The sequence below is a fragment of the Labeo rohita genome, chromosome 17 (genome assembly GCF_022985175.1).
Source record: "Labeo rohita strain BAU-BD-2019 chromosome 17, IGBB_LRoh.1.0, whole genome shotgun sequence".
Lineage (NCBI taxonomy): Eukaryota > Metazoa > Chordata > Actinopteri > Cypriniformes > Cyprinidae > Labeo > Labeo rohita.
In genome coordinates, this window is record NC_066885.1 from 14,907,043 (window position 1) to 14,925,629 (window position 18,587).

The 18,587-nt window shown below is 35.5% G+C and overlaps 1 protein-coding gene across 1 annotated transcript; it reads right to left on the reverse strand.

Annotated features, from left to right (window-relative positions):
* Nucleotides 1-3,081: 3,081 nt before the first annotated feature.
* Nucleotides 3,082-18,573, reverse strand: papss2a (3'-phosphoadenosine 5'-phosphosulfate synthase 2a). Its single transcript, XM_051133422.1, has 12 exons — nt 18,331-18,573; nt 14,922-15,036; nt 14,072-14,307; nt 13,647-13,785; nt 13,441-13,559; nt 11,053-11,166; nt 10,646-10,757; nt 8,334-8,539; nt 7,940-8,075; nt 7,096-7,364; nt 5,848-6,077; nt 3,082-4,287 (listed from the first exon to the last, which is right to left on the reverse strand). Exons 1-12 carry the CDS (start codon nt 18,355-18,357, stop codon nt 4,146-4,148), a joined length of 1,845 nt encoding a protein of 614 aa, XP_050989379.1. The 5' UTR covers nt 18,358-18,573; the 3' UTR covers nt 3,082-4,145.
* Nucleotides 18,574-18,587: the final 14 nt, after the last annotated feature.

The following is an 18,587-nucleotide window of genomic DNA, read 5'->3' on the forward strand; positions in this document are numbered from 1 at the left end:
TTTTACACAATAAAAAATGGTGTTAAAATGTATTCATTATAAAATTAAGATTTAATTTACATGTATTTCTGCTTCTTGAAATCACACGTAGAAAATAAATTAAAATTGTAAACATTTTAAGTGATCTCGAGGCCAGATTTTCTAAGAACCACTGAACTAATGATCTGTTAAGCAATCATTACCATATGCTTGTTTATATTATTAAATAACATAAAAAATAGTTATGTAAATGTTTCTAGTTAGTTACAAATTGTTACTGAGAAAATGTTGCTTTTTACACTAGCAGTCAAACGATTTTTAATGTTTTTCTGCACACCAAGCCTGCATTTATTTTTTATCCACAGTACAGCAAAAGCAGTAATATTGTGAAATATGTTTACTATTAAAATAACTGCTTTCTATTTGAATTTATTTTAAAATGTAATTTATTCCTGTGATCAAAGCTTAATTTTTAGCATCATTTCTCCTTCAGTGTCACATTCTAATATGCTGATTTGCTGTTCAAGAAACATTTTAATATTATTAATATTATCATCAATATTTAAAACAGGTGAGTATTTTTTTTTTTTTTTCAGGATTCTTGGATGAATATAAAGATTCAAAGCTTTTGTAACATTGTACACTATGCCATTCAAAAGCATGGAGTTATTTATTTGTTTATTGGGAAAGAAATTATAGAAATTAATACTTTTATTGAGCAAGGATGCTTTAAATTCATCAAAAGTGATGATAAAGACATTTATCATGTTACAAAAGATTTCTGTTTCTGATCAATGCTGTTCTTCTGAACTTTCTATTCATCAAAGAAACCTGAAAAAAAAATCTACTTAGCTGTTTTCAACATACACTAGAAATAGGGCTTATCTTACTTAGTATTTTGTCTTGTTTCTAGTCAAAATATCTACAAATTCTTAAATTAAGATGCATTTACTAGATAAGCAAAATGACAAGACTAAATACCTTATGTGATTTTGCTTATTTAGTAAATGCATCTTAATTTTTAGATATTTTGACTAGAAACAAGACAAAAATACTAGGTAGGATAAGCCTTTTTTTTGCAGTGTAATAATAATAAATGTTTTTTGAGCAGCAAATCAGAATATTAAAATTATTTCTGAAGGATCATGAGTAATGATGCTAAAAATTCAGCTTTGAAATCACAGGAATAAATTGCATTTTTAAATATATTCAAATAGAAAACAGTTATTTTAAATACTTTTGTACTTTTGATCAAATAAATGCAGGCATGGTGAGCAGAAGAGAATTCCTTAAAAAGCTATATCATTTTTTAGTGTATTAGAGTTAGTAGGCCTACTTACAACAACAACAACAACAAAAACTACAGCATGAAACATCTTCAGAAGCATTTTGAGAAATATGACTGTGACTTATCAGCCTTTTGATCTGTATGCTGGTTCATGCATACTTTGCAAATTAAAGATTAAATCACTGTTGTTTTAGACGTGTGTTGGCCTATATTCGTAATATTAGACTTTATTATAGTAAATGTATGCATATATTTATAGTTTCCAATTAAACTATTTGTTTCTGATGGAAATTTTTAGAAGCTGGTTAAAGCATTGACACTATAATAATTGACCTTGCGCCACCTGTTGTACACTACATTAAAGTACTCCTTGCTGTTTAAATAATAACACTATGTTTTATGAAAAAAAAAAGCTAAGCAAAACCTTGAAAAAAAGTGCCTTGAAGAACGAGGGAATAAAAAAGGTAATTTGACACGTTAAATGAAATTGAAATCTCGGTTTTGTCTGTGTGCGTCAGTATTAATTCCTAAATACTGACAAAATTCACCTTTAGCGCGTTTATAGCTGAAGTGTTATCGTTAAAAGGAAATTATTAAAATGATTTTTAATTTAAATAAAGCTGAAATAAAATAAAACTTCAAATAAAAATTAGAAAAAAAAATTGCCCTGGCACTGAAGTGAAATAAAATTAAGTTGCAACACTTATTTATAAATTTACTAACTGGAAATAAATAAAAGCTTCAATAAAAATAAATTAAACCTAAATAGCAATATTTTAAAAATCTATCAAATAAAAGCTAAATATTATAAGAGTATATAAATACTAGATTATAAAGATTCTAAAAGAATATAAAAACTATAAATAACCCTGATATAAAGATGTGGCTGTTTCAACATGAAATAGGTGACAATTTCATGGGGTCTTTAAACCCATTCAGCTTTTAGTGTTGCACAACTTTTTTCCTAGAACACCTCTACACACTCTCTCTAATCAAACTCACCCGATTCAACTTGTCAGTACTCCAAGATCTAAAATAGCAAAGGGAGATATCCAAAATGTGTTGGGGGGGGGCTCCAGGAACAAGGGTTGGGAAACACTGTATTAACACAAGGCACTAGATTTAGGGAAATGGGTGAGTATGTCCTGTCCCCAACCCAAAGTAGGTCTCCATGCCTCCAGTGGCTTATTTTATAGATGCTTGTTCCCTGGGAAAATCCATGCCACACATCCTGTACATACTCACTGTAACCTTTCAGAACTGCACAGCACTGCAACTGCAGTTAGCAGATTTAAATAGGGTTACCTAGAACATATTGGATCTAATGCTCTCATCCACACTAAGTCTAATTGGGAATCCCCTAAATCCATTTGGGAATGCCTAGGGTCTAGCGGAGCACCTTCACAGCCCTGCTCCCTAAATCCATCCATCCATCATCTTAGGAGTTATTCACCCGTAACAGATTCTGGGACTATTTTCTAGGGCGCATTACGCCTGCGTTCAGGCTGTGACCTCCTATAAACCGATTATGAATGGGTTTTTGCATCATACGGGAATTAAAGGTTCCACAAAACAGTTTGAATGTGCAGTGTAACTGTTAGCTTAAGTTATATTTGCATAATCAGCTATTTTATGTGGTTTCTGTACACTGGTGACCACCAGATGGCAACAGAGGGTCAATAATTCTGTGGATGCACCCAGTTACGCCATCCATCTGTTAAATGTAACTTTTGCCCTTGTTTCAGAAAACAGAAAGCAAGCTGTACATACAGTCACACGCTGTGAACACCTAAAAAGCAACCACATGGTCAAAATTATGTAATCAGAGTAAAAAGATTTAATTAAAAGAGATATTCAGATATCCAGATGACATTATATTGCATTCACTGTTAAATCTTTTTTTTTTTTTTTCTAAAAAACAGTGTTATTCATTATTGTCTTTAAAATAAATATTATTATTTTCCCTACTTTGCTTTTCCCAATATGGTCCCCAGATAATAGAAAACAAAAATTGGAAAATGTAAACAAAATTATTCTGGTTTCAAGGTAAAATCTGACTGCTTTTGCAGTTGCATGAACACTGCTTTCACATGTCAACTATAAGTTTGGGGTCAGTAATAGTTTTTTAAAAAGAAAATAATACTTATATTTAGCAAGATACAGAAACAATGTTTATATTGTTACAGAACATTTCATCAGAGAATCCTGTAAAAAGTATCACAGTATCTACAAAAATATTCAGCAGCACTGTTTTCATCTTTGATAATAATAATAAATGTTTCTTGAGCACCAAATTAGCATATTAGAATGATTTCTGAACAATCATGTGACACTGAAGACTGGAGTAATGGATGCTTAAATTCATCTTTGCCATCACAGCAAAAAATGACAATTTAAAAAGTTATTTTTATAATATTACTGTTTTAACTGCATTTGTAATCAAATGACAACTTTGTTAATCATTAGAAACTTTAAAAAAACTTAAAAAAAAAAAATGACCAACCTCAAACTTTTGAACAGTACAGTAATTGCTTAATTTAGATTACAACTGATATATTTTTTTCTTTTAAATGCCATACAAGACACATTTCTAAATACCATTTAAAAACAAGATCTCATAATCTCTTTGGGACTGACAATCTGTTAATCAAGGCACATCAGTTTAAATTTCACAGTTGAAAAGCCTGTTCATATTTTCATTTAAAAACAATGTTGTAGTAAAATAATTCTTCACAGGAAATTATTACCACCTTTGCTACCAGCTCGTAATAATGCGCCTTCATTTTTCAATGCCTTGAAGTAGTTTAGTGTACTGAGTTGTTCTTAGTGTGGATCACATGTGCTTTGATCTTCTGAGGTTTTCTGTGTGTCTGTGTCATCACTGGTCTTTTTGTATAGAATTGTAATACTCTGTGAGGACCTTCCAGGCTTTAGGGGCCATGAAGCCATCAGGAGGGTTCTCTCCACTGCGGGCCAGCTTGCGCATCCTGGTCCCGGAGATGAACTCAAAATCAGCATGTCTGAATTGTTTGGGGGGGAAGAAAAAAAAAAAAAAAAGAGCTAAAAGCAGACTACCTTTCCTGTTTCAGGATCATAACGGAACCACTTTTACAATCACATTCGTTTATTTTGATGTCTGTAAAAAATCTTATTTACTCCTCAGGTCAACCAAGATGTAAATGTGTTTGGTTCTGCATTGAAACAGATTTGGGAAAAAAAATTTAGCATCACATAACTTCACCAAAAGTCCAAACTGCTGATAAAACATCACAATAAGCCACAAGTAATCCACATGACTGCAGTCTATCAAATAACGTTTTGTGAAGCAAAAAGCTGTGTGTTTATAATTAACAAAACTATCATGAGTTTTGTGGATTACTTGTGAATTCTTGCGATGTTTTTATTAACTTGAACTCTGATTCAGACGCCACCCATTCACTGCAGAGGATCCACTGGTGTGCAAGTGATACATGCTAAATTTAACCAGCTCTGTTCTGTGAACTTTCAGTCAGTTTTCAGTATATTTTTAGTTTTTTTGAGTAAACTATTCAATTAAATTATACCAATAACAGAGCGTTATAACCAGTATGCTTTAACCTACAGTTGAAGTCAAAAGTTTACGTACACCTTGCAGAATCTGCAAAAAGTTATTTTACCAAAATAAGAGGGATCATACAAAATGCATGTTAATTTTTATTTAGTACTGACCTGAATAAGACATTTCACATAAAAGACATTTACATATAGTCCACAAGAGAAAATAATAGTTGAATTTATAAAAATGACCCTGTTCGAAAGTTTATGTACACTCGATTGTTAACCCTGTGTTGTTACCTGAATGATCCTCAGCTGTGTTTTTTTTTGTTTAGTGATAGTTGTTCATGAGTCCCTTGTTTGTCCTTTATAGTTAAATTGCCTGTATGGTGACTGTATGATTTTGAGATCCATCTTTTCACACTGAGGACAACTGAGGGACTCATATGCAACTATTACAGAAGGTTCAAACGCTCACTGATGCTTCAGAAGGAAAAATTATGCATTAAGAGCCAGGGGGTGAAAACTTTTTGAATTTAAAGATTAGGGTAAATTTAACTTATTTTGTTTTCTGGGAAACATGTAAGTATCTTCTGTAGCTTCTGAAGGGCAGTACTAAATGAAAAAAATATATGGTATTTAAGCAAAATAAAAAAAAAAATGTACACATCTCCATTCTGTTCAAAAATTTACACCCCCTGACTCTTAATGCATCGTTTTTCCTTCTGAGGCATCAGTGAGCGTTTTAACCTTCTGTAATGGTTGCATATGAGTCCCTCAGTTTTCCTCAGTGTGAAAAGAAGGATCTCAAAATCATACAGTCATTGTTGGAAAGGGTTCAAATACACAAAAATGCTGAAAAAACAAAGAATTTGTGGGACCTGAAGGATTTTTCAGAAGAACAGCGGGCAGTTTAACTGTTCAGGACAAACAAGGGACACATGAATCACTAAACAAAAAACACAGCTGTGGATCATTCAGGTAACAACACAGTATGTATGTAAACTTTTGACTTCAACTGTATTTTAAATACTGTTTGCACTCACCTTTCTTTATCATAGAAGTCCATAGCTTTCTTGGTATTATTGTATGCAGCCACTCTGAAGGGGATAATTTCCACAGAGGTAAGTCCAGGAGCCATGGACAGAACTTTACCTCCATGAGATGGATCATACAGGTCCTGTCCTGACTCTGGATGGGGCATCCCAGCAGGATCACGACCCACAATGTAGAAATTAGAACCTGCTACCATCCTTGCACGGCAGTGCCACTGGACCTGATAGACACATGGACAAGGTTAGCCACAAGGGTATGTTTTGGCTAAAATGAGAAGAGTTAATGGGAATTTTTGGCTGCATCTGAAATCACATACTTTCCAACAACATGGTGATACATTCATAAAACACATATACTATATAAGAGTGTTCCAGGGTCGGAAACTAACGAGGGCTTGTGGCAAAAATGCCACCCAAAAAAACAAAAAAACAAAAACATAAATTCAAGACAAAGGGGCAAAAATGAAACAATGTATTACGGCTGTCATAATTAAAATGAAATGTGAAAATGAATTAAAAGTGTCAATTTAGATTAGCTCACACTGCATCAGATTACGTTTACGCACTAATTTGTGCAGTGTTGAGCCTTATGACCAATCAAGCGCGTTCCTGTTGAATATAGGAATGCACTGGCCAATCAGACGTGCTTAGATAAGTCAGCGCTGAATGTTGATGAGTGTGCACGCTAGCGAATACACTCATCATAAAGAGTGCAGATACGATGTAAATAAAAGATTAATTTCATAGCTTCAGTGATTATAAAGGGAGTTTTTCATGTTGTGGACCGACATGTTTGTCTATGAAGCTAGAATGTGACGAAATGGAAAAAAAATGTTTTATATTGTTTTCTATATCGATATTAATAATCATTATTACAATATAAAAAATTTTGGTCATAATTTTGCAGCCCTAAGAGCTCCTGTTTTCTACCTGTATAATTTTTTTAAACAGTCTATTGTTATTGACAATAGTTAGTTGTAACGTAACTGGGTAAATGTAAGTATTTGACACTAAAGACAACACATGTTTTTTGTAATAATAAGGTGATTATAAAAATTGCCTGGAAAATCAATTCCGGGGGCAAATATTCCCCCTTAATGGAAAAGGTAATTTCTAACCCAACGGTTGCAAAGTAATAACTTATTCAAAAGAAGTTCCTAACATTACTTTATTTACAATGCCATTCAAAAGGTTTAGGGTTGTTAAGATGCTATGTATGTAAGACAACAGTCTTCATACCTCTGTAGGCCCAGCGTACAACATAGGGGATGGAAAGATGGCCACAACGGTGGATTTTGGGTCTAGAACGCCATCCTCCAGCACGGCCGCATGCTGTTTCATCCTCCAGTCCAGAGACACGTCATCATCTTTGGTCCAGCCGCCCAAAGGATGCAAAAGCAGCACTGGCCTTCGATACCCACGCTCCTCCAGTCGTCGACGCGTGTCGGTCATAAGCAGGGCATGGCCATTGTGCACCGGGTTCCTGAGCTGAAAAGCAAACACGGCGTCTGGGAAAACAATGGAACGATCAATTCCATTATTTTAATTAATTGTTGCATAAAGTACAGAATATCATTAGTTTCTCAAGAGGGCGCTAAGAAAACAAAAATCCAAGGCTCAAGTGGAGAATCTTATTTGACTTTTTCAAATTGACACCAGCCAGTGAATACTTGAGATGTGGTAAACATGTGACATCTTTTAGCCACACCCTATCTAATAGTATTTTTCCTGCAATCCATATGCTTTTTCAAGCCAGGAAAGTGACAGTTGTGGGTTTTAAAATGGATTGTTACATTATTACATTTTTAACATTGTGCCCTACATGAGCATTTGGATTCCTTGCTTCATATATAGCTGATACCACCCCAATGCAATCTTGCTGCCATATTTTTGGCCGCCAAGAACCTGTTTGACCACGTGGTTTTACAAAATCACATCCTAGATTCTGAATGACAGTGATTTTTATTGAAGATGCATGGCTACTGTAAAACTTAATTAAGTTTAAAGTGTCTCCAGAAGATCACTCTGTAAACCTAGTTACTTGTTAACTCTTAACAGTCCTCTTTAACCCATTTGCTTTTACCTGCTTTCATCTCTTTAAATCTCTGCTTCAGCTCCCGTGGAGTGAGACGGTACTGATCCAGCCCATCGTTCCACTTGATTCGCTCCAGTACCTCTAGCTCACCTCCTACCAGCCAATCACCGCTTTCCAAAACCATCTGTTCACAGGCACATAGTTAGTGTGCATTTGTAAGTTATATCTAGCTGTATTTAAATTTTTTATAAAAGCAAATATTACAAATTTCAGAAATCCAATTATTTTTAAAGTTTTTATTTAAAAGACAATTTTCTGCTCTTTCTGAGTTTCTTTTTCTGGTACTAACTGTATTAAACTGAGACTTCTGAAAGTTTTCTTCAATACTTTGGTGATTTGTTATACATTAATTATCAAGGCATTTGCGGAAAATGATTAATACCTTTATGTAAGGGTGTTTGGGGCAGGTTGTCCCCCACTGGCGAGCACATCTCTCTTCCTTTCGATGCTCAAAGAACTCTGGGTTGCGTAAGATGGCAACACGTTTTCCCTGGTACTCCAGAGCCACAGCCTCACTGCCTTGTAGACGTTCTTTAATCTCCGTTGCAACAGGAAGAACAATGGGTACTGAAAGGTTGATGGTACCACCTGTATTCAGAAATAGGCAAGTTAATCTGCATATATTAGAAATAATTATAAAGAGATGACTGAAATAACAGAAACTGTTTCTTTATAATTATTTCGTTTTTTTTAATTATAGAAAAAGCCTCCGCAAATACCCCTTAACAATGCCACTAACAATGTAAATCAGTACACTTTAAATGTTATGCTTCTACTGTTAAAAATACAGCCCCCTCCCCTGACCGATGTTCGCTGACCAACCCAATTAAACCAAACAAAGCCTGTGGGTTTCACAGGAAGCCAGATCATTGCATCATCCTGTCTCCTGAAAGCAGTTTCAGCTCTGGCAACTGCTATTTTATGCATGAAACATCTTCTAAATAACAGTGCAGAGCTTAAATCAGCCTTCTGCTGCTGGTATAAGCACCATCGCCAGCATAAAGACGACCAATCTGACTAAGTCTGATTGTTGTGTGTCAGGGGCGTTTCCTCTGAGGAGGCAAGGGATGCAGTGTCTCCTCAAAATATTGGATGAGAAAAAAAATTGTAGTGCAAAAATAAATCAACTGCAATATAACATTATAAAGTGTATAAATCACTTGTTTTTCGAAAGAAACGTGTCCAACAGCGACACCAGGAGGTAACGTTACAGCAGCAGTCTGCATCTTTCTCACCTCCCATGAGCCCATTGAGTTTTACCACCCCGCCCCCCAAAGCATGCAGTGAGTTTGATGGGGGGTAATTGCGAATGAATGGGGGAAAGTCTCCATCACGATATGATTGGATATGACTGGTTATGTTTAGCTATGATTGGTTAATGCGATAAATCCCGACTCACGTGTTAATGCACATTCCACATTTGTGAATCAGCCTGAATTAACAATATAATAGGGTTGATGGGAAGACTAATTTAAAAAAGTAAGTAAACAACTCATACACCTAAATATAAACAATTTGTTACATCAAAATAACACTTAAAATGGCATGAAAACATGATCGGTGGGAGTTTTTAGTGAATAATCAGCATGGTGAAATTTAGGCTACGTTTACACGACAACGATGTAGTTTTTTAAAATGTTTTATGTATACATGACATATACATGTTTTCAAAAACTATTCGCGTTTAAGGTCATTGCACATGGAGTCCGAAATTTTTGTGTGCGTTTTTCCGTTTTTTTTTCGTATTCGTCATTCTATCCTATCAAAATGCTTGCTACGGATCTGAATTTTCAGAGGCAGTGTGTAAACGTGATTGACACAACGTGAGGTTGTATTTATTTTTTAATGTGCAAAAATTTCAGACTCAGTGTGCAATGACCTTTACACATATCTGTGAAAACTGCCAAAAATGCTGTATTACGTATGCCAGGCCAGTAGTTAGCGCTGTGTTTGTTGGTGCTTGTCTTTAAAATCGACACGTACTGCACGTCTACATACCTAACATGTACTACGCACACGCATAACGTCCAAGATTCAAAGATTCCCATATTGGCTGTTTACACAGAAACTGTGGCGTTTTCAAAAACTTGCACTTTAAAACCGGTTTTCAAAATTATGCATTGTCAGACCCCAAAATGCTATTGTCATGTAAACAAACAAGCAAAATGCATAAAAAGTTTCCTGTTTTTGGCTGAAAACGCCTTAAAGTAAATGTGTCTGTGAACAATATTTACCGAGCTTTGATGACTGATGATCCCAAAAATTCAAAACTAGTCAAAAAGTTAACTATTAAAAAAGAATAGCTGAATGTAAGTTCGCAGATAAAATATATTGTTTAAATTGTTACTGCCTTGAGGTATTATTTTGGAATGAATTTAAAATGTTAAAAAACACTACCTTGATGAGATTCATACTTGGCTTTAATAAATAAAATACTGATTACATTAATGTAAAAATCTAAAATAGAATTTTCTTTTTCTGATAGTGTAAGTAATGTTTATTTAACCACAAAAATGCGATTGGGACATGAATTAAGGTTTGATTTAAAACAAAACAAAAAACTTTGAGGACTTCCTCATTGGAACACTTCCACACACCAGTGTGTACTAAAGATTAAAAACTAGTAGTACTAATAAATGGAGGAAGATGAAGGGAGGTATCTAGTGTGGTAACAAAAGTGAGCATGTACGTTACCATCCAGTAGGGTGTTGAAGTGAATGACTTGTAGGTATTCTCTCTCCCTCATGAAGCCCTTTAGAGGACTAGCCCATCCTTCAGCCAACACCTGCACCCATTGTAGGTCCAACTACACACACAAATACAAAGAGCTGTGTTTACAAACGGAACAGTTTGCTAATATCATATTCTTCCAAATGTCTGTTCTGACTGATTGTCTGTAGTATTATATAACATCATGGAATAATAGCTGAGAATAAGTTTAACGAACAGCATTGTTGTGGTTTCTGGAATAAATCTGAATTGAAAATTGCACACTGTCCACAGGCTGAAAAAGCAGTTGTGTGTCATCCTGCCAATAGTTTACTCATATTTATGAACACATGAACTGGTCCCTGGCCTTGAGGACGAATGCTACTGGTTACCTTGGTGATGCTGATAGAGGACAGGGTGGCGGCGTCTGTCTTTGCCAGCGTCAGTCTGTTCTCAGGCACAAAGAGTTCATTAATCTCCTCTACAGCTCCAGCGGGAACGATGCTCTGCAAAAGAGAAATCATCAAAGGGTTGAATGAAAAAAAAAAAGAAAACCTTCTAATAAATGGCATGTGCAGCTGATACTCTAGGGAGCTATTTTTATCTGATCTGACCCTTAAAAATGACTTTCATTGCTGTAATTGCAATTTTGTCAGGTTTGTTCAATTATAGTAGATGTGAATTCCTTGATGTGAATAAGACTATTGCTTATAACATGTGTGAAACTTTTTATTACAGTATCTAAGTAAGATCTGTCAATTTCGATCAGCTTAATACGTCTTTGCTGAATACAAGTGAAGGTGACATATTACGAAAAATCAGACTTTTTCTGTGTTTAAGTGCTATAACCATCACAGAAAATGTGAAAAAAAGAACAACCCAGTAACTTTGTTTTGGTAAGCCTTTCTCTGCAAGCTTGTGAAAAAACGAGCACAGATTTCACTCCTCCTGTGATGTACAAAGGAGATCTTATAATATTACCGCCCATTAATCTGCACGTTTCCACCCACGTTGCCTTCAGTTTTGTTTTTGCGCAATGAACAGTGGTGTACCAATTCTAAAACCATGGCAAAAGTTCAAGCAAAGCATGCTAACTGTTCTGTCTTTCGCTCAGGGTTGCCAGGTTTTCACAACAAAACCCGCCTAATTGCTACTCAAAACTAGCCTAATCAGATTTTGAGGGAGTCCCCTATTAAAAATCACATTTCGGGGGATAAAATACACGTTTTTTTGTCGGGGTTCCCCTGGTACATTCGTATTTTAGGGGCTAAATATGATGTTATTGGGGTTGCTTCAACTCGCGGACATCAAAAACAACTCGCAGCAACAGTGTTAAAGTAAAACCACAGACTTGGCAACACTACTTTGGCTACACAGACGAGCACAGAACATTATTTAGAGTCTCAGCTTCAGAGGACTAATTTATTTACTGTGCAACAGACATCTAATATAAACATGCGATTTCATTTCCAGCTGTTCCCCTTCACAGACATAACCGACTGTTTTGTAACTCACGTGTTTTTAACATAAACTAAATGTGTATTTGAAGTTTAAGTGCAATAAGACATGAAAGAGAACTTAATTTATTACTCACATATCGTTTTCTGCACGTGTGCTTTGGATGTGTGCACTCAGAAAATCAGAAGTTTAAACTAATATGGCTTTAAAATGCATGATTTCAGCTCGATAGACATGATAATCAAGGCCAAACATGTTTTTTGGGCAGAATATCTGAGGTACGAGCTGTAAAAGTAAAAGCTCAGCTCTGCTCTGGAAAAGAGGGCGGGGAGCAGCAGCTCATTTGCATTTAAAGAGACATGCACAAAATGTTTCTTCTTCCACTCAAAATAGGCATTTTTTCAAAATGATATAATAAATTATCTGTGGGGTATTTTAAGCTTGAACTTCACAAAAACATTCTGGGGACACCTGAGGCTTATATGTGACCCTGGACCACAAAACCAGTCTTAAGTTGCTGGAGTATATTTTGTAGCAATAGCCAAAAATACATTGTAGGAGTCAAAATTATTGATTTTTCTTTTATGGCAAAAAATCATTAGGAAATTAAGTAAAGATCATGTTCCATGAAGATATTTTGTAAAATTCCTACTGTAAATATATCAAAACGTATTTTTGATTAGTAATATACATTGTTAGGAACTTTATTTGGACAACTTTAAAGGCAAATTTCTCAATATTTAGATTTTTTTGGATCCTCAGATTACAGGTATTCAAATAGTTGTATCTTGACCAAATATTGTCCTACCCTAACAAACCATACATCAATGGAAAGCTTATTTATTCAGCTTTCAGATTATGTATAAATCTCAATTTTGAAAAATTGACCCTTATTACTGGTTTTGTGATCCATGGTCACATATTACATATTATAAAAAGGGGCATAATAGATCTCTTTTCATTTCTTAAAAAGAAGAAAAATCTGACCTCAAACTTTTAAATGCTAATGTATTTTGCCTTCGACAGAGGAAAATGACAATGGGTTTGGAATGACATGAGGCTAAGTAAATAAATAATGAGTTTTATTGTTTGTTAAACTATCCCTCTATTCCTTAATTTTTACTGCAAGTGAACTGGAGTAAAACAATCCTACCCTATCTATTAAGGTTGTGTTCTTCAAACAGATATGGTACCAGAGGCTTTGCAGGTAGTTTAACCTTGGACTTTTGACCTTGAGGTACTTAAACAATAAAGGTACGTGCACCAACTGGGAAATGGCAAATGAAGGGTATTCCCAACCTTGTGTTCAGCTCCTGACTAACCTGCTCCTTCAAAAGGTCAACCAGCTGCTGAATGCATTCATTCACTGTGAGCTCTCCGGTCTTCAGAATCAGCTCAGGAGCATCTGGAGACTCATACTCAGAATCTATACCGGTGAAGCCTGAGTAAAAAAGGCAAATAAATGATTAGTTTTTACAAAATGCTTTTTGGAAATGCACAGTTTTAAAGGTTCGCTTTTTAATATCACCTTTAATCTCTCCAGCTCTTGCTTTTTTGTAGAGTCCTTTAACGTCTCTGCTCTCACACACTTCCAAAGGAGCGTTCACATACACCTCAAAAAATGGTAAACCTGATTTGTCATGAATCTTCCGGGCCTCATCACGGTCCTGCAGAGGTAAGATGTTGAGCATTACACATTTTCTATGGTTAAAAATGGTTAAAGAAAATGAAAACACAGCAGTCGGTTTTGGCTACTTTGGTAATTTTCATTTGTAACTCACTTTGAATGACAGTATTTTCTAAAACAAACAACTGGTGGCCATTAATACTGCAGTGGATTTAAAACCTCTCAAAACATCTTAGAGTTGTGATTTTGATTTGATTCTTTGACTTAAAATCTAATTTCACAGTATTACTGATAAAACAATCCCAGTCGTTGGTTAGATAGCTCACTTTGGTAAACGGAGAGATGAAACTTGTAATGCAAACAAGCCCAGCATCTGCAAACAGTTTGGCCACTTCAGCAATACGCCGAATATTCTCCTCTCGATCCTCAGAAGTAAAGCCCAGGTTCTTATTCAGGCCGTGACGGATGTTATCACCATCCAAGGAGTAGCAGGGAATGGCGTGAGAGACCAGATACTCTTCTAAAGCGAATCCCACCGTTGTCTTACCAGCCCCTGACAGACCTGCGCACACACACAAAGTTATTCCTTACACCTGGAGATTATTTGATATGGCTACACTACCATTCAAAGGTCAGATTGCCAGATTAGATTGTAATGTTATTCACATGACATTTTTACTGTATTTTTGATCAAGTGCATAAGAGAGAAAACCCCAAACTTTTAAACAATACTTTATAAAATTATAAAAAAAATAGTGTGCAATTAAAATTACAAATTGTGATTAATCTCATGATGACTTCCTTTTAAGTAAAGAAAAAAAATGTTTGCAAGTTATTTCCATTAACAAGGAACATGCATCTGTTTCACTTTCATGACATGAAACTTGAATCACACTTGAGGGAGCAGCGGAGGTACAGAAAGCAAAGAAACTGTATTGAAAAACCCATTGTGTTGAAAAACGTTATCATCAGCGCATGAGGTTTCAAGTTCTGACAAACTTGCTTTACAGGTGTCACGGGTTCATGAAATTATTTCCCCATTTCAATCTGGTTAGTCTGACATCTTGTGTCATTGCTATTTTTAAACAGAAGCATGTTTTGGATTTCTTTATTCAAACATGTTGCAGGTTTTGCATTATGTATTTATTTTAACTGGTTTGTGTGTTCATGCATTACCTGTGAGCCAGACTGTACATCCTCTGAAACCTCCTCTGGTTCCCACGACCTGCCCTCTCTTGCTGCGGCTGACATGATGGGCCTGGTAAACCACATTAGTGGACTTTTGCAGATCCTACAAACACATATGCATATTGTTATGTAGTATTAGAATTTTATTTCTATCACGACAACTCTCTGAGGGTTTAGCATGGTAATGTGCTACTCTTTTTGGTTTCGACTTGTTACCGTCCATGCATTCACAACATGCTGCTGTGAGCATGTAAGAAATACTGCTGCTGCACATATAACATATGAAATACCCCCTATATAGCATGCATGAATCACCCCATAGCAGATCTACAGGTGGAGCTGGGGAAGGTGGAGGGTCAGATATTTGATTGTTGAGCAGCAAACTCATTGGCTGCTGATACAAAAGAAAACCAATCAGCTGTGCCATGTGATAATGATGTCATCATGTCAGACTGAGTTTGACCTATCTGAGCGATTATCTGAGTTTACAGGCGCACTGCATTCAAGGGATACATTTCATCAGTTCGTGCTTTACCTGGCAATCAAACCCATGACACTGGCATTGATGGCACCACTCTCTACTGTTTGACCTACAGTGCATTAACCTTTCATGTACTTTCTTCTAATTACAGTAATATAATTCATTTACTGTCTGCAGTTTATGACTTATAAAGACACACAGAATGATAAACAACAACGGTTTAAATATTCTACCCTTAGATTCAACTACATTTCAAATTTAATAAATAGAAATGGGAATCACAGAGTTCGATGATTCTGTTTCTTTAATGGATCCAGTATATACTGTGTGTATGTGTGTGTGTGTGTGTGTGTGTGTGTGTGTGTGTATATATATATATATATATATATATATATTTATTTTTTTTTTTTTTTTTTTTTTTTTTTTTTTTATTAAATATTTATCAAGGATTCATTAATCAAATCAAAATTAACTTTCAATTTATTTCAATAAGTTTACTGTTTTATTGTATTTTTTATTTTAAGTCTTTCTGAACATAATAAACTTCAAAAAAATCTTACTAACCCCAAAAATTTGAAGAGTGTGTGTATAAATAATAAATCAAAGCAATGGACATAAGTTTTCCAATATGTCTTTAGTATTCCATAGATTAAAATGATATTAACCAAATCATAAAGACGCAAATTACTTTACTTCACTTTTCTTAGTTTGGAAAATCCATAGTATGCATGCTGTGAAATGTACAAAGTGTTTGTGGTATGAAGGATAAATAAGTACTTAATATATCATTGTGTGTTACAGCTATTTGCCTCAGATTGGGTGTCATAAATACAGTGTGGTCAGTGTGCAGCTGTTGTAGCCTTAATGATGTGGCTAACTCGCATCTCTCGCTCTCACAAACACTCATACGCTGTATTGCCTCAACCTCAGTTCCCTGCAGAGCTTCTCACTGAGAACCAAGGTGGAAAAATACTGGGTTTGTGCAGCACGAGCTACAGGAAAACCAACGCTGCTTCATAAACAGACCATTATATTCATTAACTAGGAATGCATCAACTTTGGACAGGACACACACCCTCACACAGGGTCAGATATGAAATTCTTGCTGGCTGTTACAAGTCAGATAAAAGAAAAGGATAAATCATGCACTTACAACTCAAGTCAATGACGTATTTTAGCTATACGCTCAGCCTTTTCTTCATACCCCTGTCTCGAATTTACTCGCGGAGTGCTTGAAAAACAAATAGATTCATTCATTACACACCCTAATGATTTCTAGTGAATCGCACTGACAGACCACCTCTCTTAAATACACGCTTTCTTTCTTTTTATTTTTTGTGCTAAAGGCATGCAGTCTAGTACAGACCTTTTTAAGAATGAAAACTGTAGAAGTCAAAGATAACAGCCTGAATATATGAATGAAAGGCATTAAATCAGCTTAATAAACTCTAACCTCTGAACAGGGTCTAACAGACTCTGAATCTTTGTACGCCTGTCTTACAGGCTGCAGGTGTCATATTTCGGTGTTTTCTAAGACAACAGATCTGGGTAGAATCTTCTAACGTTTTTGTAGGTTTGTTTTATAAGATGTTTTTTTTTTTAAACAGACATCTGGCTGTCCATAACAAAAAGGAATGTGGAGGGGCTTCTTTGTCCTTCTGAATAATACGTGACAGAGGAGGCAGCCATTTTAAAAGTTCACTGCTTTTATCAGTGAAATCAGTGCTTCAGAGTGGTGTTATTAATTTAGTTATCATTTGAAGTGATTTCTAAAATTTTAAAATAACATTTTATTGAAAGCACATTGGAAAAACTCCACCCTGGTGTTTTACTCTTATCTCTGAGAATGACATTTTACATAAAGTTTAATATAAAGTTAAACATTTATCTGTTATACAGCTTGCATGCACAAAACAACCAAAACAATCAAGCATAATACTTCCTCTCGAGTTCTGGGTGCCTCTCTAGTTGAACTCTGATCCATGACTTGGACTATATACACACAAGTTTTTTTTAACCACTATAGCAGTGGTTTTGTATGTTGGTTTCACATCAGTTTCACATCAGTTTCACATCATTTTGTCCTCCAAACTATTCCACTGTTATCATAATTCAGTGATATAGCAGTTTGATGAAAAAGTGAACAATCACACCACACTTCCATACGTTTAGACAAGAATCAACTATATAGTGACAGCAGATTTGACTAAAAATTGAAAGTTGACAGATATTTTTCATAACGTTTTAAATGGTGTAAATGTATAGATAAATGGATTAATTTCAATACTAATATCAAACAATTATTTTGTGCAATATGACATTTTTTATCACTTAAAACAATTATGAAGGAATGAAACGAATAATTAATAAAAGCGTTTCTTTACATTCAGTTACAAGAGCCAGTTTTCTGGCAAGCTTACATTGTGACAATGTGCACCAAGGACAACTGCGTTCAATGAACTGTATCTCCATAAAGTTCAACAGGGCAGTAGAGCTTTAGTAGTCAAAACGTGTAGTAGAGCTTTAGTAGTCACAACGTGTGAAAACTATTCACATTTCTGTTTAGCATTCACAATTATTTTATTATTTCTTTTTTTAAGTAGTTCTCGTATTTCAGTGTTATGCCCTATAATTTAACTTGCTTTTACGATTTTTAAAGCCTAGCTTTACATTGACTTGCAGCTGAGCGCTTGCTCAATATCTTCCCAAATGGTCGCAGGCAGTTATATAACACATGAAGAAAAAAAAAAAAAAAAGTTAGCTGACATTCCGAAGAACCCCATGTCTATTAATCTCCGACATCCCCTGCAGAACACGCCGAATGCCTGAGGAACGCCAAAGAAGAAAATACAGCCCTGACAAAATAAACAACCCACTACAGAGTAGTTGTGCTAGGGGCTTCCTGTCTAATCTCACCGGTGTTGGTGTTGCGTTTCCAGGCATCTCGCTCCGGTGCAGTGCGCTCGGGTTTGGACTTTCGCTCGGAGGCGGGGCGGACTCAACTCGCAGGTGAACTTCTTGAAGGTAGTTTGTGGAGAGGCGGAAAGAGAAGTGTTTTTAAGAGCGTCGCGAGACACGTCGCATTCCAGCGGCCCTGCCCTCGTCCCACCTCCCCAGACCCGCAATCTGCATACGGCTGAATGGAGAGCAGTGTGCCGGTATGAGACTGTAAG